Source organism: Eptesicus fuscus, chromosome 14 (assembly GCF_027574615.1).
Source record: "Eptesicus fuscus isolate TK198812 chromosome 14, DD_ASM_mEF_20220401, whole genome shotgun sequence".
Lineage (NCBI taxonomy): Eukaryota > Metazoa > Chordata > Mammalia > Chiroptera > Vespertilionidae > Eptesicus > Eptesicus fuscus.
The window spans coordinates 83,450,604-83,473,647 of record NC_072486.1 but is presented as its reverse complement, the minus strand read 5'-3'; the positions used below and the strand labels follow the sequence as shown (position 1 = coordinate 83,473,647).

The 23,044-nt window shown below is 51.1% G+C and overlaps 1 protein-coding gene across 3 annotated transcripts in view; it reads left to right on the top strand.

The window, feature by feature from the left end:
• The window catches only part of ESYT2 (extended synaptotagmin 2), a 72,125-nt gene that overhangs the window by 29,213 nt on the left and 19,868 nt on the right, over positions 1–23,044 (top strand). For 2 of the 3 annotated variants that reach the window (XM_028132571.2, XM_054726671.1), the window contains exons 7-14: positions 6,956–7,011; positions 10,265–10,385; positions 11,238–11,414; positions 12,826–12,908; positions 13,684–13,732; positions 14,819–14,908; positions 15,332–15,427; positions 20,648–20,710. In XM_028132571.2, coding sequence (XP_027988372.2) covers positions 6,956–7,011; positions 10,265–10,385; positions 11,238–11,414; positions 12,826–12,908; positions 13,684–13,732; positions 14,819–14,908; positions 15,332–15,427; positions 20,648–20,710 — 735 coding nt within the window. The remainder of the gene's footprint in view (positions 1–6,955; positions 7,012–10,264; positions 10,386–11,237; positions 11,415–12,825; positions 12,909–13,683; positions 13,733–14,818; positions 14,909–15,331; positions 15,428–20,647; positions 20,711–23,044) is intronic. The other variant, XM_008156460.3, reaches the window with a different exon arrangement.

Genomic DNA, 23,044 nt, shown 5'->3' with positions numbered 1-23,044 from the left:
TGTGCAGGGGGCACATGGCTTGTGACCTGTTGGAAAGCACAGCAGGTCTGTCCCCACACAGCTCAGTAAGCGTCTGATGGATGAACTGATCTGTTTCTCAAACAGCTCTTCACAAATGCCCTTTTGTTCCCTTAGATGAGCCCTTCGGAGGCACCATTGCTATCATGTGTAGTTTAAAATGGGAATCTTTATTGTATAATTTGATGCAAATAACTAAATACAAATTATTGTTGTTGGGTTTATCTAGACAAATTATAAGTGGTACTTTTTCTGTATAAAAACACAAAAAGAATTAAGTATCTTTACTTTCTATTTCCACTAACATTATTCTCACTTGCCTCCTATTGCTTAAATAATGGGCTTATTTTGAACGTATTGTAATGACTATAGTCCCCCCCTTATACACGGATTTACTCTCTATGGTTTCATTTACCTGTGGTCAACCTTGGTCTGAAAATAATTAAATGGAAAATTCCAGAAATAAACAAGTCTTAAGTTTTAAATTGCACGCCATTCTGAGCAGTGTGATAAAATCTCATGCTGGCCTGCTTTGTCCCACCTGGGACATGAATCATCTTTTGTCCAGGTCTCAGGATGCATAGCTCCCACCCGTTAGTCACCTAGTAACCGTCTCCGTGGTCAGAGCAGCTGTCATAGTGCCCGTATTCGAGTAATTATTGTTGTTAACCTCTTAATGTGCCTGACTTAGAAATTAAACTGTATCATAGGTTTGTATTTTTTAGTCATCACCTGAAGACATTCTTAGAGGAAAGGAGAGAGAGAAAAACAATTGATGTGAGAGAGAAACATTGAGTCGTTGCTTCCTCGACTGGGAATTGAGCCCACAATCCAGGTATGTGCCCTTACCAGAAATGGAACCTGCAATCTTTGGTTCAAGGGACAATGTACCAACCAGCTGAGCCACCCGGCGGGCTCATAGGTATTTATATACAGGGAAAACATAGTATATACAGGGTTCAGAACCGGCAGCCTTTCGCTGCACAGTATGATGCACAACCAGCTGAGCCAACTGGCCAGTCATAGGCATTGGCATGAGGAAACGTAGTGTATATACAGGGGTCAGTGGAGCCATCCTTTTAGGCATCCACTGGGGGTCTTGGAACATAGTCTCCTCAGATTAGGGGGGGACAATGCACAGGACATGGTGAAATTCAAAAGCTACTAAAGAACTTTTGTGTTAAATTTTAACTTATTAAAATTTTGAGAAATGAGATCCATAAAAGGTTTTATATCCATGTTGTTTTTCACATACAAATTGTATAAAAGCCAGTGTATTTAAGAAATTTTTATTAATAAGTATAAAGAAACCTAACGTTTAGCAAATTGCTGAGTATTTATAATTTATAAGGAATTTTTAACAATTTAATGAAGGGCTCCCTTTTTTTTTTTAATTTCAGAATCAAAATCTTTAAATCTCCCTCAAAACTTAGTAATACTCTTCCATAGGTTAGTGTGGATATTCTAGGTGTGTTTACCTTAAAAATAACATCATAGTATTAATTTACAAGGAAAGTTCTAGTGCTGACAGAAGGAGGAGGCTGTGAAAAGTCCATTTGCATATATATATGAAGAGCCAGGGGCCGTCACAACCGATCAGGCAGGCTGCGTGGGGTGACGAGGCCGGCATGGAGGGCAGTGAGGGATGACCAAAACGACCCAACAACCGGTCACCATGAGGTGCATGGAGCACCTCTCGGGCCCTCCCCCGCAGCCCACAGGCTCCGATTGCAGCAAGGCTGGCTGCCAAAGGGCAGGTGGCGGCGGGCGGGAGGCTGCGAAGGGCCGAGGCGTGGCTATGAAGGGCCCAGGCTCAGGCCAGCAGTGGCAGCAGCAGCAGCGGGGTAATGGGAGTGCGGCGCCTTCCCAATCCGTCAGGTCTCCCACAGAGGGAGGCCAGACTGTGGCTTAGGCTGGTGGCCGAAGCAGAGGCGGTTAGGGGCGATCAGACTGACAGGAAAGCAAGTTAAGGTCTTTCAGGCCAGCGGGGGTGGGGGGGGGGCAAGTTAGGGGCGATCAGGCTGGCGGGGGGGCAAGTTTGGGTCGATCAGGCTGGCGGGAGGGCAAGAAGGGGCAATCAGGCCGGCAGGCTGAGGCAGTTAGGGGCGATCAGGCAGGCAGGCAGGCGAGCTGTTAGGAGCCAGCAGTCTAGGATTGCGAGAGGGATCTCCGACTGCCGGTTTAAACTGGCAGTTAGACATCCCCCAAGGGGTCTCAGATTGCGAGAGGGTGCAGGCCAGGCTGAGGAAACCACCCCCCTCCCCCCGTGCATGAATTTCATGCACCAGGCCTCTAGTCTATATTAATAAAAGCATAATATGCTAATTAGACTGTACAGCTGAACGACCTTCTGGACATCATTCCGGACGAAGCCACCATGGCGGGGGCCGAGGCAGAGATGGTTAGGGGCAATCAGGCAGGCAGGCAGAATGGTTAGGGGTGATCAGGCAGGGAGAGGGGTTAGGGGCGATCAGGCAGGCAGGCAGGCAAGCAGTTAGGAACCAGCAGTCCCAGATTGCAAGAAGGATGGTCAGATATCCCCCAAGGGGTCCCGGATTGCGAGAGGGTGCAGGCTGGGCTGAGGAACACACCCCCATCTCGTGCACAAATTTTGTGTACCGGGCCTCAAGTTTCCTTATATGGTGAGTAAAGTCACCACCCATGCTTCAAAGAGAGGGAGTGTATTTTCAGTTACTTTCAGCTGAAAAATAAGGAACAGAATTCACTGCTTGCTGCCAAGTAATTCTCACCGGGGCAGTCCAGCTGGAGAGATTTCGGTTTCTTATTATCCGGGTGATTTAGAAGCGCAGTGTCAGAGAACCTTACGAAGCCTTTGCACATCTTCCTGCTTGTTGATTTCTTTAGATTAGTTTTGATAATGTGTTGCTTGTTCCAGAAAACTAAACAAAGCCGTGAGGTGCTGAGCTGTGGAGCACATCTGTCTGATGGTGCAGCCACGGCGACCGTCATTCAACCTGGTTTTCCTCTCCTGCTTCTTTCTCCTCCCACTTTGTGCTTTGCACAACTTATTTCATTTCTCTAAGCCTCAGTTTTCCCATCTGTAACAAGGGGATTACAGTAATACCTGTGTCAGAGATAAAATGTGAAGATTGAATAAATGTCGATGATACAAGTCCTTGGGTTTTTAAGAAATTACACATTTTCCTACATGTAGGTTTCGCATTCTGGTGGGGTCCTGACATCAGAGATCAAGTACCGGTAAGCACACATGCTTGGGTGAAGGTTCTGGTAAGAGCCGGAACAAGCCAGTGTCTACTCCTGCCCCTCCGTGGACCTCGTGGCCACTCCCTTCTGCCACCAGGACCGTTGTTGGCACGGCCCCGACAGCTCGTAGGGTGTTGGAATGCTCAGGTCTGTGGCTGTCCCAGGAGGAATGGTCAGACTAGAGAGTCCAGAGTGTGTCCAGGAGACGAGTCGTGTGCTCTGAGCGTGTTGACCCTCAGGGGCTCCCAGCCAACAGAGAGCGGGCCTCCCACATTTGAACCAGAGGTTCCTTTCTTCATCTCCAAGATGAAAGTGACATCTTCCTGTCAGAGTGAGCGGGAGAAGAAGTTGAGTCCCATTAGCTGGGACTCTAGCAGCTGAGGTGCCTTAAGCAAAAGAGGGGCTTTGTTTGACAAGGGAGCCGGTATTGGTGTCTCAGGAACCTCTGCAGGGGCTGCAGGTGAGGGAGCCATGTGACATCTCCCCACCCATACTCCGCCTTCACTGTTCTCTCCGCTGAGGCCAGCGGCCTCTGGTCTCCAGTCCGCACGCCAGAGTCATGGCTGCCAGCGCTCCCAAGCGGCAGTGTGTCTTCCCACCTGTCTCCCTCCATCCCTCTCTGCTGAGCGGGTCAGACACGGACCCTAGACCGGCGGGAGTGGGAAGGTTGAGGTGTTGGAAGCCAGTCCTACAACCCTGAGGAGGAGGCAGCAGTGAGGTGGAGGGTAGGCCAGGCAGACAGGCCCACGGGAACCCCAGGCCACAGGCCAGGAGGGTCCCAGCCGCCCCTCACACTAAGTCCCAGGAGCTTTGGCAGTATTGGTCTGCAGGCCTCTGAGCTTCTGTCTGTGGTTCTGACAGCTCTCATGGATGTGGCAGTCTGGCCCATCCAGTGGGGGGATGGGAGCTCCGCATTGTCCTGCCCCTGCTGGCTCTCGGGCTGGTGTCTCTCGGTGAGTGCCCTCCTCGTGCCGTGTCTGGTGGGTTGTGTGCAGGTGGGTTTGCACGTGTTGGTCCAGCAACACGGGACCTCTGGTGGGCAGGCCCTGTGATGGTGTCCTAGCCTCCCCAAGGCACACACATGTCTTCTCTTTCCCTGTCCCCCAGCTGCAGTGGGCTTGACCTGTATGTCCCTCCCCTGTGGCTTCTGCTTCTTACAGTAGAAAGTGGGTGCTGTCTTTCCAGCAGCGGCTGCTCCCGCCCTGCCTCACCCCTGCAGCGAGTGTCGCCCGGGCCCAGGCCCTCAGCCAGCACACTCTGCGGCCCGAGTGGTTGCACATGCCCTGTGTCTGGATCTCAGAGGGTTACACGGTCTTACCCCCACTTTGCCTTTAGCAGTTAAGATCTAACTGGAATAGTCCACCCGCCGGGAGGGGGGCGCTGTGGGGCCCGGGCTTCACCTCGAGCTGCCTGTGAGGAAGTTTCAGGCTGGCTGGCGCCGGCCACCTCGGCTCCTGTACATTGAAGGGTGATGCTCTTTCCGGTTTTCTGTATCCCAGGTGGAAGCTGCAGATCCCGGGAGCTCTAAAACATAAGGAAAATAACTTGACCTTTACCACTAGCCAAAGCCGACTAATTCAGAAACACTGGAGAAGGGCGGTAGCCACCGGTCTGTATTTTTAAGGGACTTCCCGGTGATTCAGTCTGTACCGCAGAAATAATTCACGTAGGACGCCTGGTGCACAGAGTGCCGAAGTAAACCACGTGTCCGCAGGCACCGGAGGTGGGAGAGCAGCGGGGGCCGTCTGTCCCTGAAGCTCGCACACGCTCCCTGCCTGTTCGGGGTCTCGGGAAGGGCCGCAGCAGCCCTCGGCGGTTTCCTGCCTGGAAACACGACTCCCTGGCTCTTCAGTTTCCCGAAACAGCTCTGAGTCATCCAGGCGCAGGGGGCCGGGCGCTAATTTTAGCTGCTTGTCCCTCCTCGTGGGTTCCTCCCTGTGTCCCTGTGTGGACTCTCCCGCCTCAGCTTTCAGGCCTCTCACACTGGGTCCCACACGCATTCTCGCTCACACTCATTCTCGCTCTCTCACACTTGTCCTCACACACTCCCTCGCCCTCACTCACGGTTCCCCCCTTTGTCCTCGCTGGGCCCTCCTGTCCCAGCTCCCTCTTCAGGGCCTTGGACAGGGCCTTCTGTCTGCGCGCCAATCTCTCCTCAAACCCGCGGAGTCCTGCTCCGCCACTCCCCCGCTGCCTCTCCGGCGTGTTGTTTCTCTGACCCTGGGCAGCATTTGCACAAGCGGATCTCGTCATTTGACAAGGGCCATGGGTTTGGCCCTGTGACCTGAGGAGTTCATCTCGGTATGGACCTGCCAGGCGACCCGCCCGTGACAGGGCCTCTCATTGGCCGTTGGCTGAGGAGGGTTTCCTTAGCGTCCTGGTTCTGCATCGTGGCCCGGGCCTGGGATGGCTGTTCCTCAAATCAAACCCCTGGTCCTCTTAGTGGGAAAGGTCTGTGGTGAGGAGCGTGGGGCGGGGTGCTTACTCCTGGACCTGAGGGCGGGAGGAGGGAGCATGATCCTTACTGCTATCAGCCTTGAAAGTTTACATCTTGTTTCTCTTTTGCTGAAAAATCTCAGTCTTTCAGGACTTTTAAAACCGGTTGCTTTTTAGTTTGGCCTTTTCAAGAGAACCTGGACTCCTCTAATTCATGCTTATTTATAACCACTTCCCAGAGGGACTGGAGCCAGAATGTGATACTCTAGCCATATGGGTAATGAGATCATGCAATTTCCCTTAGCTTTCCCCCCACAGATGCAAACACAAGGAAGTGCAGTATCCATTTCGATAGGAAAAGCTGTGTTTCTAATCAATCGTTTTTACCCATCCCCATCCACCTAATGGAATCATAGCCAACTGTGGAGGAATTATTGTAAGATAAATATCCACTAGAAAAAGGAGCGAAAACCTCCAAATGTTGAATGAATGGAACATGCTCCACTAATATCAGGAAAATGGGGGGGGGGGGGGGGATATCAGGAAAATGCAATTTGAAACAGTGATAAAGTACCATTTTTTAACTGCCAAATGGATTGATTCTTAATATCTCCTTTTGTTGAGGTTATAAAGAAGAAACATTTTCATACACTTTTGGTGGGAATATAAGTAGGGATAGCCTTCTTTATGGTAATTAGGTGGCACTATCAAGTAACAAAGTGAACATGTATCTGATCAGGATGTCTACTTTTTAAATGCCAGTTTGCATGCGCACATCAGAACATGATGTAAAAAATATTCACTCAATATCCTAAGTGCCCATCCATAGGCGGATCGGAGGGTAGATGTGTAAATTGTTACTGATTTCACTGGAGAAAACTGACAGTGAGAAATAACACAACGGGCAGCTCTTCGTGTCCCCACAGGGCACATGGCCTTGATGGTTATAAAGGGAAAAGCGAGGTGCAGAACAGTGAAAAGAAACAAATCTCTGCCCCGCTGGTGTGGCTCAGTGGATAGAGTGTTGGCCTCACTAAAGGGTCCCGAGTTCAATTCCAGTCAAGGGCACATGCCTGGGTTGCGGGCTCGATCCCCAGTGGGGCGTGCAGGAGGCAGCTGATCAGTGATTCTCATCATTGATGTTTCAATCTCTCTCTCCCTTTCCCTACTCTGAAATCAATAAAAATATATTTAAAAAAAGAGAAAGAAATCTTGATGATTTGATTTGATAATTGGAAATAACTTGGATAACATTTTTTGCCCTGTTTTTAAACAGCTTTTAGAAATTAACTGGACAGGACTGACTAACCTTCTGGATATCCCAGGACTGAAGTAAGTATGCTGCCATGTGCTGTGGTTAGCTCGCTGATGGTGTGACGTGCCTCTGGGCTCAAACACGCTATGCAGAGGGTCGTAGGACGTCAGACTCCGTCACTCCCCCTTCCGTTCCCCTTTTGTTCATCACAAAGGTGCCTTTCAGTATAAGTGTTTCAGAATAGTGGCAGCCTTCTAATATTCCACAAATCAGTTTTTAAATCCCAGAAAGATACAGACAACTTAAAAAGTGAATGAATGTTTCAAAACTAGCCCTTTCTGCGTTCTTGCCTCCTTGGAGTTGGATGTCAGTCCTGGGCCTGGGAGCCAAGGGGGAGGGAAAGCCCATGTTCCCCCATCATCCTTGGGAGTCCCTCCACTCACCAGTAGCCATGCAGCGTCTTGGCGGGAGACTTGCCACGTGAGCATGGAGTCCGGAGGCCTCACATCACTCCTGGGAGAGGTTCTGCTTAGGTCACAGTCCACAGTCTTACCTGGTGGGAGGTGACTGCAGCAAACCTGGTCATCTCTACCAAGCTGGGTGGGCTGCGATTAGAGCCTCCAAACCTGCTTCTGTTGGGTTTACTAAGGGGGGCACCACCCGGAGGTTAAAGGTGCCCTGCTGACATGTTAGCATGGCCCCTGGTCCTCACGTGAGCGGTCTCACCACTGCCCTGGACACCCACCTGCCGTGAGTGCTGCGCTATTGCCCACTGAGTGGCGGTGGCCTTCCCACTGCCCAGCGGGTGCACTTATAGGTATGGTTACTCTACGTCTGAGAAGTGGAATCTCAGCCCCTAGCAGGCCCAGAGGTGGCTTCTGTCGCAGGGACACTCATTTGTGTAGCTTGCAGAGGCGTGCACATGCACACTACCCGATTCTCACATTTACCCCAAAGAGTAGGCAAGAAATATACTAAAAGTGTGTTTGTTTCTTTAGCCTCCACAATTTTATTCAAATCCCTGAGTTCTCTGTTCAGTGTATATAGTATTTCAAAATTATTACAGTATTGAATCTCCAAATGCAGTGTGAAAAACCTGTAAATTTCTTTATTGCCCTAGGAACTCTGCATATCCATATATATAAAGAGCCAGGGGCCATCACAACTGAAACAACTGAGCAGACGCCCGAACAGGCTGAGTGGGCAACAAGGCCAATAGGGGGGATTAGTGAAGGACGACCAAACGACTGAGCAGCAGGCTGCGTGGGGCGACCATGCCGGCAGGGGGTTAGTGAGGGACGACCAAATGACTGAACAAGCAGGCTGCGTGGGTAGTTAGGGGCAACAAGGCCAGCATAGGGGGGCTGTTGGGGGTGACCAGGCTGGCAGGTGGAGCATTTAGGGGCAACCAGGCCGGCAGGGGTGGCAGTGAGGGGCAACCAGGCTGGCAGAGGAGGGTAGTTGGGGGCGACCAGGCCTGCAGGGGAGGGAAGTTGCGGGGGGGGAACCAGACCTGCAGGGGAGGGCAGTTGGGGGCAATCGGGCCGGCAAGGGAGCAGTTAGGTGTCGATCAGGCTGGCAGGGGAGTAGTTGAGGTGATCAGGCTGGCAGGCAGAAGCAGTTAGGGGCAATCAGGCAGGCAGGCGAGTGGTTGGGAGCCAGTAGTTCTGGATTGTGAGAGGGATGTCCCAGATTGGAGAGGGTGCAGGCTGGGCTGAGGGACACCCCACCCCCGTGCATGAATTTTGTGCACCAGGCCTCTAGTCCTATCTAATAAAAGTAATATGCAAATTAACCATCACTCCGCTACACCCACAAGCCAGTCAGGAGTGAGTATTCAAATTAACACAACTAAGATGGCTGCAGCCCCGGAGAGAGCAGGAGGGAGGCTTGGGTTTCCCCGGCGATGGAGGAAGTCAAGCTTTCCGCACACCCTTCCTGGCCCAGGCCTCCGCTTAAGGCTACAAAGTTTCAATTATAGAAGATAAGTAAATCCCAACAAAAATGGCAGCAGCCACGGAGCTGGAGAGAGCAGGAGGCTAGGATTGCCCCCGGTGATGAAGGAAGCCAAGCTTCTGCAGCCCTGGCCTGCTTTAGCCTCCACTTAAGGCTACAGAGTTTCAATTATAGGAGATAAATAAATCCTAACAAAAATGGCTGCCGCCACAGAGGGAGCAGAAGACTTGGCTCCGCTCAAGGCTACAAAGTTTCAATTATAGAAGATAAATCCCAGATCCCAGGGCCTCTGCTTGGGTTGCCGGGGGGGCGTGGCCGGCCTGCAAACCACCATAGGCCCCTCACCCAGGCCGCCCCATGTCTCAAGGGAACCCCCATCCTGACCTGGGACACCCTTCAGGGCAAACCAGCTGGCTCCCACCATGCACCAGGCCTCTATCCTATCTAATAAAAGAGTAATATGCAGATTGACCATCACTCCAACACACAAGATGGCTTCCCCTATGTGGTCAAAGATCCTGCTCCCATGTGGACACAACATGGCCAGCCGGGGAGGGCAGTTGGGAAGGACCAGGCCTGCAAGGGAGGCAGTTGTGGGCAATCAGGCCTACAGGGGAGGGCAGTTAGGGGTGACCAGGCCGGCAGAGGAGGAAAGTTGGGGGCAAACAGGCTGGCAGCAGAGCAGTTAGACATCAATCAGGCTGGCAGGGGAGTGGTTAGGGGGTGATGAGGCTGGCAGGCAGAAGTGGTTAGGGGCAATCAGGAAGGCAGGCAGGTGAGCAGTTGCGAGCCAACAGTCCTGGATTATGAGAGGGATGTCCAACTGCCCGTTTGGATCTGGCCTAAACGGGCAGTCGGACATGCCTCAAGGGGTCCTAGATTGGAGAGGGTGCAAGCTGGGCTGAGGGACACCCCCCCCTCCCATGTACGAATTTCGTGCACCGGGCCTCTGGTATATTATAAGAGAGAAACTTAATGTAATAAACATAGACTATGTAAAAAGATGTTATAGTATTATCTGAGCTTTTGTGGATATTTGAAATATTTTATGGTAAAGAAATTTAATGAAACATATTAGTTACTCATTATTAAATCAATGATAGAGTTATGTAGGAAATGTCATTTAGGACTTATGAAATGCAGTCGATGCTGCCTTCTGTTCCCAGAATAAACCCTCCATAACTGGCACGATGGCAGGACCACATCTAATGGACTGACCTGCTGGTTTTAAACGTGTTTTGGGGAAGAGACCGCTCCTACCCTATAAATGTGTGGGTGGTTGTATCACGTTTGTGGTGTGTTTACTGCTGAAGGCGATAACGAGTGTGGAAGTGTCTGATGACTGTTCCGTTCTTTTTTCTTCCCACCTAACAGTGGTTTATCAGATACCATCATTTTGGATATAATATCAAACTATCTGGTTCTTCCCAATCGAATCACTGTTCCTCTCGTCAGTGAAGTTCAAATAGCCCAGTTGCGGTTTCCGATACCAAAGGTAAGCGTGTCCTGGCCTCTGTTACCACTTACACATAGACATACCCTCCCGCCACTTCGCGTGTTCCTCCTCACAGCCCTGCCACACGGACTGTGGTGCTTTAGTGTGCTTGTCGCACACTCCGTGTGCAGCTCGACTTCAGCTGGGAACGATGGTACCTACTGTCATCTCAGCCAGCATCCTGTCTGTACTGACAAAACCTGACAGCTTCGTCTCCGCGATGGGGACGGTTTCCTCTCAGTCTGAGAGGGAACGAGGAGCACGGGGGAAGCTAAAACGCAGACCTTCCTGTGCCGCCGGGCAGGGACAGGGCCCAGCATGTTCCGCAGGGGGCTCCCAGGGAAAGGCTGCCCTACCAAACGGTGACCTTCCCCTCTTGGTTTGCCTGGAAAGAAGTGAGGGAATATTTCACTTTTTCTATTAAACATTTAGGAAAAGAGTCCATGAATAGTGTGTATTTCAGAGTTTTTGTTTCCCATCTACAAACAGGGTTAATGACAGTATCTCATAGGGTTGTTCTAAAAACAGAACAAGGTAATTACACAGCACGGCCTGGGCACAGGTCCGACCTGTAACGTTAGTGTCACTTATGTTATGGGGTCAGAGCAAAGCTGGACTGTCTGATCTGACTGCTCTGACCCCGCTCGGCTCCAGAGTGCGGTGTCCCTCGGGGCCTCTGCAGAAGTTGCCCACCCACTCCCTCTGCCACTGCCTCTTGTCTGAGGAGTCCCACCCGGGCCCTCTGTCCTGCCCGCTGTGTTTCCCGACATGTCACATAGCTGTCACGGTCAGCACCAGCCGTGTCCTGTCTGGGATGACCCAGTGAGCAGGTGGCGCTCTTGTCTTCTCCAGGGTGTTCTAAGGATACACTTCATTGAAGCTCAGGACCTCCAGGGGAAGGACACGTACCTTAAGGGACTTGTCAAGGGAAAGTCAGACCCCTATGGAGTTATTCGAGTTGGCAACCAGATCTTCCAAAGCAAGGTCATCAAAGAGAACCTGAGTCCAAAGTGGAACGAGGTGTACGAGGTAAGGCCCGCCTCGGCTGCCACGGCTTCATCCTAAACCGCGCTTCCGCTCCTGTCACCCAGGCTATAGTTCATTTAGGTGGCGATTTAAATTCTCTTCACTTCAGATTCCCATCTTTAAAAAGCATTGCACCTTCTGTCTTCCCCACACAACATTCTTGTCATACCAACACTTAAGATTTTAGATCTTAATTACATAAAAAGATCACAATGAATAATTGGCAAAATTTCTCATAATGTGAATGTTTTATGTTGTTATTAACCCGTACATATGCAAAAATGAGATTAGGTACTGTCTTGTAAATTATTATTTAACACACCTGAACATGGATATATGCCAGTAAATATAGACAGACCTGTCCCTAGCTGGTTTGGCTCAATGGATAGAGCGTTGGTCTGTGCACCGAAGGGTCCCAGGTTCGATTCCGGTCAAGAGCACATACCTCATTTGCAGGCTACTCCCCGGTTCGGGCTCTGGTTGGGGCTCATGCAGGAGGCAAACAATTGATGTGTTTCTCTCACATTGATGTTTCTCTCTCGTGTCTTTCCCTCTCCCTTCCACTCTCTAAAATCAATGGAAAAATGTCCTCAGGTGAGGATTAAATATATGTACACATACAGATCTATATACTAGAGGCCCGGTGCATGAAATTCATGCACTGGTAGGATCCCTAGCGGCTGCCAGCTGCTGGCTGGGTACTCCCTTCTCCCGGTCGCCTGCTGCCACTGCCACTGGCCAAGGCCTCCCTCTTGTCCCCTGGCTGGCCCCACCCCCTGGTCGAACTCCCAGATGAATTGTCTCCTGGTCAAGGGGACAACTCACACACTACGCTTTTACTATATAGGATAGAGATGGACCTGATTTACAGTAGCCGTTCACTGAGTAGATGCTGCCATTTCTTTTCCTGGAGGAAGCTCAGCTGCTAGTTCAGTACGTACTAACTGGTGCGGTGCAAGTGTCAGCCACCTTTCCCCAGGCAAAGCTCCTCAGCGTGGAACTGCTGCACCATGAGCTACGTGTGCTGGGAGCAGAGCATCCCCCAGGACTAGTGTGGGTCACGCTCCCCCAGCTTCTCAGCCCCAGTCCTGCCTGTCACCAAATTCCTTACCTTCGAGTGGCGCTTGTGGTGGTTGGTTACCCGAGGACAGCGCCTGGGTGGGGCCTGCACCTCTGCAGGCCTGTCCTGTGCTGGAGCCGTTGAACTCGGCCCCTGGGACCCCCCCACCTGAAACAAGCACAGCGGGCTGGGCTGCGTGGGCGCACGGCTCCGTGTGGGAGATGACCTGGTTCACACTTAGAAAAGGGAAGGGCTTCCGAGGACTGGCACTGGAGGCAGCACGGTGCTGTAACCCGTGCTCAGTGGGGGCCACTGTGGGTGCAATGTCAGTCACTGCCGTCACTGACCTTCCAGGCCTTGGTCCATGAGCACCCTGGGCAGGAGCTGGAGATTGAGCTCTTTGATGAAGACCCAGACCAGGACGACTTTCTGGGAAGGTAAGTCCTTGGCGACGAGCAGAGCGCGGGTCACGCTTTATTTTTAAACATCTCTTAACACTGACTTCACTGACCGATCTGTGTCCATGTTGAGTGGGACTTTAAGTGGCCGTTAGATAGAACATTTGCCTCACTTAGGCTTCCTGACACGCTTAGGGCCTGACAAGCTCTGTGGGAGTAAGAGAAGGCAAGCTTCTGGCTCTGTGCCTGTCAGCGGCCACCGGCACCGGCAGCCAGTTCCACCACCTGACTGAATGCGGCACAGTTCAAAAATCACGTTTGTTGTTGCGCTTGCCCCATTTTCAGGGCTCAGTAGCCCCTGTGGCTTTGGCCCTGCAGGCCAGGGCAGCTCTCTGCACCAGGCAGGCAGCCATGCTGTGGCTTGTAGGAATGGGTTTTTACACATTATTGTTAATGCAGAAACAGTCAAACCTGTAAAGAATTTTTGTGAGTTTATTTGAGCCAAACTGTCGACAGTTGCTGGGAAGCAGTATCTCAACAGATTGAGATAATGGTCCTGAGAATGGCAGGTTTTCATACATGAAATCCATTGGTGGTAGACTAGAGAGGCGGGAGGAAGCAGAGTGGGGTCTCTGGGACTGGATAAAAAGTAAGATGGTAGACCCATAGTTAGATGGGTGCAGGATAGCCAACAGTCTGCTCTTGATAAACTGTAGCGTTTTGTTGCGTGTCTGGAGTCCTCTCACAGACAGAGGCCTAAGGCGGGCTGTGAGAGTGTGCTTCCGTGCTCTGAAGCTGTCGTGTTTGTCTCTAGTCTCACGATCGATCTGGCCCAAGTGGAAAAGGAGCGCCTTCTAGATGAAGTAAGTTTTCTGCGGGTCTTGTTCCACTTATGAACCCGGCTCTTTCCTGCCCCTCCCCGTCCTGAAAACTCCGCATTTGCCCCTGAGATAGGAGAACTTAAGCTTGTGCGTAATAGCAAAGTGAAAAGAAGTCTGAGAACCAAATCATAGCGTGCGTGCCGAGTACCTACCACATACGCTGGGCATTTCCTGACGACACCGGCACAAGCCGGCTTCCCTTCCGGCAGGCGGAGCTTGTCCCGGGGCCGAGCAGGCCCGTCCGCTGTCAGGTCCCGCGCATTTTCAAGATGCTGGCGCCACAGCAGGCGGCGCTGTGCTGTCCATGGGAGTTGTCACGCGAAGGCGTCTGTAAAGGCAGAGGGCCTGGCAGCGAGCAGATGCCCCTTCAAGCAGGATACTGCTGTTGGAAGAAGAGTATGAGGAGGGAGAGGGGCTTGTGAGCGATGTGTGGGACTGACCAAGGAAAGCGTCGTCACCACGTCAGCGCTGTGGTCAGAGCGGCCAAGCGCTCCTGGCCATCGCTCGGCGGGAGTGCGAGCCGCCGGTGTGCGCAGGGCCTGGGCCGCAGCGGCTCTTCTAGCCCCGGGCTCCAGCCGCCTTTGGGTCATTGCTTTGTGGTTTTTGAGTTGAAATAACTGTACTACTTTGTTATTAGTATGTAGTGATGAATAAAAACAAACATGTTCACTTGTTTGATATTGAAATTCAGCCTTTGGGTTTGATGTTATATTAGGCCCTAAGTTCTATTAAAGTCAATACATAGAAGCTGATGGAGCTGGTAGCCATTTGGCTTCTGAATCCCTGCGTGTAAATTAGGGTGAGCCTTACCTCCCAGGGCTCTGATGGGCTCGAGGAGTTAGTGTTTGTGAAGCGTTGCGATGGGCCCAGGCAGCAGGCAGGGATGGCGCGGTCCGGGGGCGGGGGCCATGTGCGTGTCGAGAGAGCTCGGGGTGGGTGCGAGGTTCCGTCCTGGGCCGCGGCGAGCAGTGTCGGTGCCGCAGGCAGTGAGCCTCTTGGGACGTGGTGCAGACTGTTGACTTGGATGTCGATTCAGAGAACTGCTAACCCTGCACCGTTTGTCTTCAGTGGTTCACCCTGGACGAGGTCCCCAGAGGAAAGCTGCACCTGAAACTGGAGTGGCTCACGCTGACGCCACACGCTGCCCACCTGGACCAGGTGTGTGGCGCCGCTCCTTCCCTGCGCGTGGCACGCCCTGCAGAGGACTACAGCGGGACCTTGGGTGGTTGTGCTATCGTCACTGCCGTGGCCTCAGGGATACATGAAAGATGGTGCCACTTTTAAAAAGATCTGAAGGTCGTTTACACCTGTTTTACAAGATCTTCAAATCTTGTGCTTGATGCAGAGCAGGGCTTTGGAGGGCCACAGACCACTGGTCCTTCCTTTGATTTGTAGAGAATCTTTCCGATTTCCACTCTGCTTGCACGTATTGGGGGTTTCTCTGTTCCCTCTCTGCTGGCACATATCGGGGTTCTCTGCTCCCTCTCTCCCCTTTGCTTGAGCATTACAGGCATAATTGGGTAGCAAGAGTCTAAAGCGGTGTGGAAATGTGCCTGTTGAGACTCTTCTCCTTCCTGGTAGGTGCTGACAGACATCAGGGCCGACAGAGACCAAGCCAACGATGGCCTTTCCTCTTCCTTGCTGATCTTGTATTTGGATTCGGCGAGGAACCTCCCGGTAGGTAGCGCTGCGGGAACTCACGTGCGTGCTTGTGTCCACACTGTCGCCCGTTCCTGTTCTGTGTGTGCTCCTCTCCCAGCCCAGCGCGGCGTGGGGTGGGCGGTGCGCCTGTGTTAAACTCCTTTTTTTCATCAAGACGGCCCTTTACTCTGAAATGTTTTATGAAGAAATCTCTAATGCAGAGGAGAGTCATCCAGCTCCCTAGTAGTTAGAGAAGAGGATGTTCTGTAGGAAATCAGAGGAGTAACATTCCATTCTCTCCTTGGCGTGGGGATAAAATGAAGCAGCTGTGATGACAAACCCAGATTCATCCTGCAGCCGCCTGGCCAGATGGAGGGCAGCCTAGTGGTGGGAGGACTGAGTGCTGAGCGCGCTGGGTGTGGGGACACGCTGCCTGGCAGGCAGACGCGCGCTGCCCCTGGCCGTCTCCTGCCGCACACGTGGCTTCTGCAGCCCAGAGCAGTGCACCTTGTTAGCATCAGAATTGTTTTGCTCTTAGAAAAAGCCATGAAGTACGGTTTTTATAGGTAGTGACTAAAACTTGGAGAAGAAAAACCATATACATTTTCAGTCGTGGGAGGCCTGCTCTGATCCCCCACCACCACAGTTTGACCCTACTGCTCATTATAATGTCCTATTGCTTTCATATATTTCTTAAAATATATTTTATTGATTTCAGAGAGGAAGGGAGAGGGAGAGCGAGAGAGAAACATCAATGATGAGAGAGAAACCTTAATCAGCTGCCTCCTGCATGCTCCCTACGGGGGATGAGCCCGCCACCTGGGCATGTGTCCTGACCGGGAATCGAACCATGACCGCCTGTCTCAGGTCGATGCTCAGCCACTGAGCCGCGCCAGCCAGGCTGTTGTGATGATTCTTTAGTGCTCGCTCGCTTGTTCAGGAGATGTCATGCTTGCTGTATTTCCTGGTGTCGGGGCCGGTTTTGTTGACGGAAAGACGACTGCTCCCACGATGATGATAAAGCTCACCATCCAGGTCATCGGCGTGTCCCCGTCCCTGCCTGCGGACAGCAGGGAGCAGCCTCAGCGCTTCCCTTGGCCTCCCTTCCGGTCTCAGCTCATGGCTGGACGGTGTGTCCTGTACTTCATGAAGTCACACGCCTCGTTTCAGTTCGCACCTTTCAAGGTTCAAAACTGTGCGTTACTTGGGCTTTGCTCACAGCATAGGCGTGTACTTGGTGTGTCAGGACACTATTTAAAGTTTTAACAGTTACAATCTGAGCAGTCATCTATTTTTTTTCATATTGGGAACATGTAATTGAACTCTGCCTATGTAATTGTATAGATAGTTGGCCTTTGACCAACATGGGGATGAGAGCTGCCAACCCCACGCCGAACATCCACGTGTAACGAATCCTCCGCTGACGAGGGTCCCCTGCCCCGACTGGAATCAGGCGTGCGCTCCGCGGGCCCCGGCGCGCCGCTCGGGCGAGCTCACTGTGCTCCTTGGACGGCTTCTTTACCGACGTGGCTCTGCCTTCTGTTAGTGTTCACCTTTTGGCCTGTCTTCCAGTCTGAAGTCTGTGGCTTTATCTGTTCGAGTTTCATTTGGGGGAAGTTGTGTCATTATTATTTAACCTTTTTACGGAATTTCTTGTGTGGTAGAGTTTTTATTTTTAACCACAATAGTGTTTGTTATCAAATTGATCGTGCGTGATGGAGATGAATGTGACGTGTTTTAGGGTCTACAGAATAGGGTGCCAGAAGGGACCGTGCTGCTCTTCAGGACTGTGTGTATTACATTCAACTAACATTGAATGATGTCACAGAAGCAAGAAAAGCAAGCGAATCTATTAGCCTCTGTTAAAGGGCACTGGGTGCGTGAAGCGTGCTTTGGCCGACGGGCAAAGGGCCTTCGCGGCACTGCTGCTGCGGGGTCACTTCCACGGGGCGTGGCGGGCGCTCCCCGCCCCGTGGCTCTGACTGCCCTTTGCACTCCTGTTACTGGTGCTTCTTGTGTGTGCGTGGGTCACAACCCACCATTCTTGGCTTTCTCCTCCCATTTCCCCTTCCAAGAGTATCTCCGAGGGAAGCTTCGGGTGTGGCCACCTAAAGAGAGGGAGCGTCGGGACTAGTGTTCTGTGAGGATACTGCCTCAGCCTGTAGAGCACTCTGTGAGCCGTGTTTCCCCCGTGTGCTAGCGGGGACTGCGGGATGTGGCCGGAGCTCCTGGAGCTGTCCCCGCGGTGGATGGCGTGGCATGCCGTCTGCTCTCCCGCGTGGTTACAGTTCCTGTGTGCGCTTGTTGGTGCTTGTTTTGCTGTGACTAACATTGGCACTGCATCTGATGATGAGATGAACAAACCTGAGCGGTGAGGAAGCCCAGGAAAAGATAAAATAAAAACTCTTCCATGGAAAGAGTGAAACCACAGCGATTCATTGGGTTTTTTGTGGTTCATCTCACTGTGAGATGTAAATATTTCTCTGCAAGTTTTCAAACGCCTCCCTCAAGTCTGCTTTCTCCTCCTGACCAAGCAGAAGCCTGAGAACTTGGCTCTCCTTACAGCCCCTCTGTGCCCTGGAGTGGTCAGTGAAGACAGACTGCACTCCGTGCCGAAAGCCCGCCTTCTCCCTCCCGCTGAGCGGTCCCCGGGGAGAGCAGGCACTGAGTGTGTGACGCAGCTCCTCCTCGGGCGGAAAGCGGGCAGAGCCGGTCTGACCTTGCTTGGGAAGCTGGTCTCGTTCTATGTTTCCCAGGGTCTGGCTGGGCACCTTGACTCATGGCCCTGCTCTTGGTGCCTTTAGCAAACAGTTATTTTTAGTTTCTTCAGGGCAAAAGGAAGCCACCATGGCTTAGTCCAGAGGGTCACCCTTCCTTGGCTAACCACTGCCTTACTAGCAGCTCCACAACTGGTGAGGCTCTTCAGGTCATTGGTCCTGGAAGCTGCGGGGCAGGCTCTGCAGTGTGAGGCGTTCTCCTTTCTGTTTCCACCTGAAAAGGGGGCAGGCAAAACGTCAAGAACAGGTGTATTGTCCCAGGTCCTCCTCGAAGGTCAGGACCTCCCGGGGTGGGCGAGGTTCAGTCACCCCGTCAGGAAATGCCCCTCCGGCTGCACTGTGTGACCACGGTGGTGCTCAGGGGCATCTGTTTTGCACCACTCTTTAGTGAGAGAGTTTTCTGTCGCAGTGTTCCAGGACAGCTGTGTGGCCAGCTGCGAGACGGCGTCGCCTCCGCCCGCGGCCTGTGCTTACGTCTTTTCATTCTGTAAACGCTCTGCCCTGCGTCAGGGCTCCAGTTGCTTTGTCATGTTCTGCTGTGACGCTGCTCAGTCATCAAAACTACTTTCCTCCGACATTGTCAAAACCACATGCTCTGCTTTGTGATTCCAATATTGGCGCTTACAGGGTGCTCTGAACTAAATTTGAACAAAGGGATTGTATTTTTAAACCTATTGGTTTTCACTATGCAGTTGGTCTGTGTTTCTCAGTTTCCCTCATGCCTGAGCCCTTTCCTGTTTCTAGGAAGGCCTTAGCTGCCAGCCCTTCTCAGTCCTACCTTCTGCCTGCTCAGAGCAACAGCACTGTGTCCAGACTGGCGCTGCCCCTCCCATTGCTGACTGGAACTCCGCTCTCCTCCTTTTGCTCAAGCCCTGGGCTGGAATGTCAGAGGGAAGCCATGGTGCCCTCTGACTCCTGGGGGCCCCTCTAGGCCTTTGGCTTCCTGGTAACTCGTGTCTGCACAGCACTTTGCAGGGGTTCTGTGTGCACCGCTCCCTTAGTCTCAGGTAGGCGACAGCGGGAGCTGAGGTGAGCGCCAGGGTCCCGGCTGGTGAGTGGCTGGTGAGTGGCAGAGCTGGGTCTGAGCTGGCCTGTGCCCTCCCTGGGCTCCGTCCTAGTGTGGGCGGGGTTTATCTGAGATGGGCGTTCACGCTCATGCCCACTGCCTGGGAAAATGCTGGCTGTAAGGTGGAGCCAGAGGGTGGGGGTGGGGTGGGGTTTGATGCTCGTGCTTCCTCACCAAGGGGCGCAGGTGGCAGTGCTGCCCCGTTTAAGATGAGGGGCCCAGGTGGAAGGTGCTGTAACGTTTGGAGGCCTCATGCTGGGCCCCTGCCTAGTGCACCTGGACGATCCGGCCTGTGTCACCCCCAGGCTTGTGCAGCTTCCATGACCTCACACGGCTCCGCTCCCCCCCGCCCCCCCCCCCGCCACACACACAGCCTCTGGCCCCGCTTTGCCCACATGGATGCCGGTTAGAGTGATGTGTACATTTCGTACACGGCCGCTGTCTAGAGAGCTTCGGGGGTTTGTCACCCTCACACCTCAGGGCAGCAGTTCCCAGCCTCACTTACCCAGACTCCCCCCAGAGAAGCACCTGCTGGGTCCAGCGCCCTAGAGCGGAGCCGCCTGCCGCAGCGGCAGCCCGGGCGAGGCTGGCTGTCCCGTCCCTTCATTCCTCTTGGCCAGATGCTGCCCTCCTTGCCTGGTCCAGCCTGCCACAGTCCCATTTCTTCATTATAAACTCTACTTTTTATAAAAAATAATAAAATTCAATTTGTCATTTGAAGTTAATTACAATGAAAATGATAAAATTTTTAATCTTACATGTTAGTCTTTGAAGGAGCTTGCAAAACAGCTCAGTCTTGTCCTTTTGAGAAAGTAATGGATTTACAGACTCAGATTTAATAAAAGCAGGACATCAAAACTTTAAAGCCAGGAGAAACTTGATGAGCCAACCTGCCTCCCAGTTTATACTCGGAAAAGAATGGGGGACGAAGTAGAGAAGGCCCGTCTCTGCTGTGGTCCTCACAGACACAAGTTTCAGAAAGGAGAAACGTGGCTTCCGCTATGACAGGGCAGAATTGGGCTTGAGAGTGACTTGGGCACCTGTGGCCCATTGGCTGGTATTTAGATAACACCTAGTTATAGACATTTTAGGGTTTATTCAAGCAAAGGGTAGTAAATAGAACCCTTTCTTAAAGTAGCACTTGGATTTTTCAATCCGAAGTTCAGGGGAAGAGTCACCACATAGGAGAAGCACATATGTTGGATACTGACAGGTTAAAGGTTCCTTCTAAGATAAAATCGTCAACATACAGAAAAATTTTACAAATGGTTTGTTACTGTTTCTGTGTAATTCTTGCTGGTGTTTTTTGTTTAAAGATTTTTTTGTTTGCATAAGTTTTCATGTCGTTAACCTTACATAATCTCCTCATTGCATGTTTGATTAACCCTTGGTGTGTCCATCTCTGCGGGAAAGAGTAACCCGTTGGGGTTTAACCCCGGTGTCTTGAAGAAGACTGCAGTTCAGAAAGCTTTAAAGGTAAACCAACGGCTTCCCTTTGCACGTTCACGAAGACATACTGAGAGAGATGATGCTTCAGCCCCGCGGGGAGTACTGATCAGTAGTTAGTGGTCTTTGGAGAGAGCCTACTTTTGTTGACCAAGAATTAGTAGAGAATGTAAGTCAGCTCTGAAGATACATTTTATGAAGTTCCAGTTTGATAAATTAGACATCGTCTTGTCGGCCTTAGGTAGCAATAAAGGTGGTTTTACATGATCTGTTTCCATTGGATTTCAGTTTGTGAAAATGATGAACTAGAAGTTCTGTCTAAAATGTTAGTCAGTCTTCAGACCTTGTCACCGTGCTGTCTGCTTACACGTCACCTCTTCCAATACGCTGAGTCAGGCCGGCTCCGCTGGTGACCTGGGAGCGTCGGTGCTGCGGGCGCGGGGGCCAGGTCTCTGGAGAAGCTTTCCATTTCATTCAGTGAGGTATATTGAAAACTGAGCTCCACTCCCTAAAACACCAGGAACATGTATTTTCTAGCGAAATTGTTAAAGTTTTCCATGACTCACAATGTTTTATTATTTTTCCTTTGATTTCTTTGAACATTCTAGACTTAAATATTTGAGGGGAGAGCTTAAATGTAATTATTTTAAGAAAATTCCATAGAAAGGAGTCAGGAATGTTTTTAAATCAGTTTCATCTAGGAGGATAAGTTAAATTTCAAAAGTGGGAAAGACTAATAAAGCCTGTTTTGTTTTTGTTTTAATCCTCACCCAAGGATAATTTTCAAATGATTTTTAGAGAGAGTGGAAGAGAGAGGGAAAGACAGAGAGAAATATCAATATGAGAGAAACACATCGATTGGTTGCCTCCTACACGCACCCTGATCAGGGCCCAGGCTGGGGAGGAGCCTGCAACTGAGGTACGTGCCCTTGATCGGAATCAAACCTGGGACCCTTTGGTCACAGGTCGAAGCTCTATCCACTGAGCCAAACTGCCCAGGGCAGATAAAGCCTGCTTTGATGTAGCTTTTTTTTTTTTTTTTTTTTTTTTATTCTATTGATTTTCTACAGAGAGGAAGGGAGAAGGATAGAGAGTCAGAAACGTCGATGAGAGAGAAACATCGATCAGCTGCCTCCCGCACACCCCCCACTGGGGATGTGCCCGCAACCAAGGCACATGCCCCTGACCGGAATCGAACCCAGGACCCCTCAGTCCGAAGGCCAACACTCTATCCTCTTAAGTCCTTGCTGCACCTTGTTCGCAGTAGTTGAAATACTGTCCCCCTAAAACACTGTGAGGAGTGTATCAACAGGCTTTCCTCCCCATTTCTATGTTATGGTTAGCACAAAGCTAAGAACTGAAGACAGCTTGGGTTGGAGTCCACCATGAATTAATAATTTATAGGACGGAAGTGACAGTGTCTTCTTTGCTGGAGTAGTGAATACATTAAATGAGATCATGCATGGAAAGAGTTCCATGCAGCTAGTCCAATGCGTTAATTTTAATTGTTATTACTTAACCTCATTTATGCCTGACAGCTGGGTTCTGGAAATGGTATCATGCCCATTTTATAGACTTGAGAACCAGGGTTCAACTAGATAAACTGAGACTCACTAATCAAGGGGTAAGGAGCTGAGCTGTAAGTTCAGGAAAGTCTCGACTTAGTTTCATGATATCTGTGTCTCTGAGTCATGCTGAATGTGGAATCATAGAAGAAAACTTTGTGATTTGGAATCTAAAATGTCATTTATTTTAAGATACATCATTACTTGATGTACCACAAAGAAAGAAAACATGTCAGTAAAGGTTTGCTAGTGTTTATTTCATACTTATTAAAGACTTTTTAGGCTTAGGATAAACAGATTTCCACCATGTCACACACATGCACGCACAGAAGGAAAATGGAGCCAAGCTATGTGGGCTAAGGAAGTAGCTATTCCCCCAATATCTCGATTTTCCCAAAAGCAGGTACATAAAGTCAGCAATTGTGAGTTTCATTGTATCAAAGTAGAAAATTAAAAAAAAAAGGTCTTATAAATATTACAACTTTTTAGGAATGAATGGCTACTTTTTCAGAGATGAAGTAAGTATATTAGTTAAGAAATACACTCAGCTTCTGAATCAGATTCAGAAGTTGTAGTTTCAGCAAGACAGAGGTACCTTCCCTCCAGCGTCCCAGAATCGGGCTGGGGCTCTGCCTGCTCATCCTGGGAAGCGGCGGGAGAATGCCTCCCTTGTCCGGCCAGACTGCACCTGCCACCCCTGACTGCAAGGGAGGCTCAGAAATAGGGTGCTGGTTTGCAGAGCCTGGGCCCAGCTCACAGACCAGAGTTCTCACGTCCAGGGAAGAAGGGAAAGTGGACT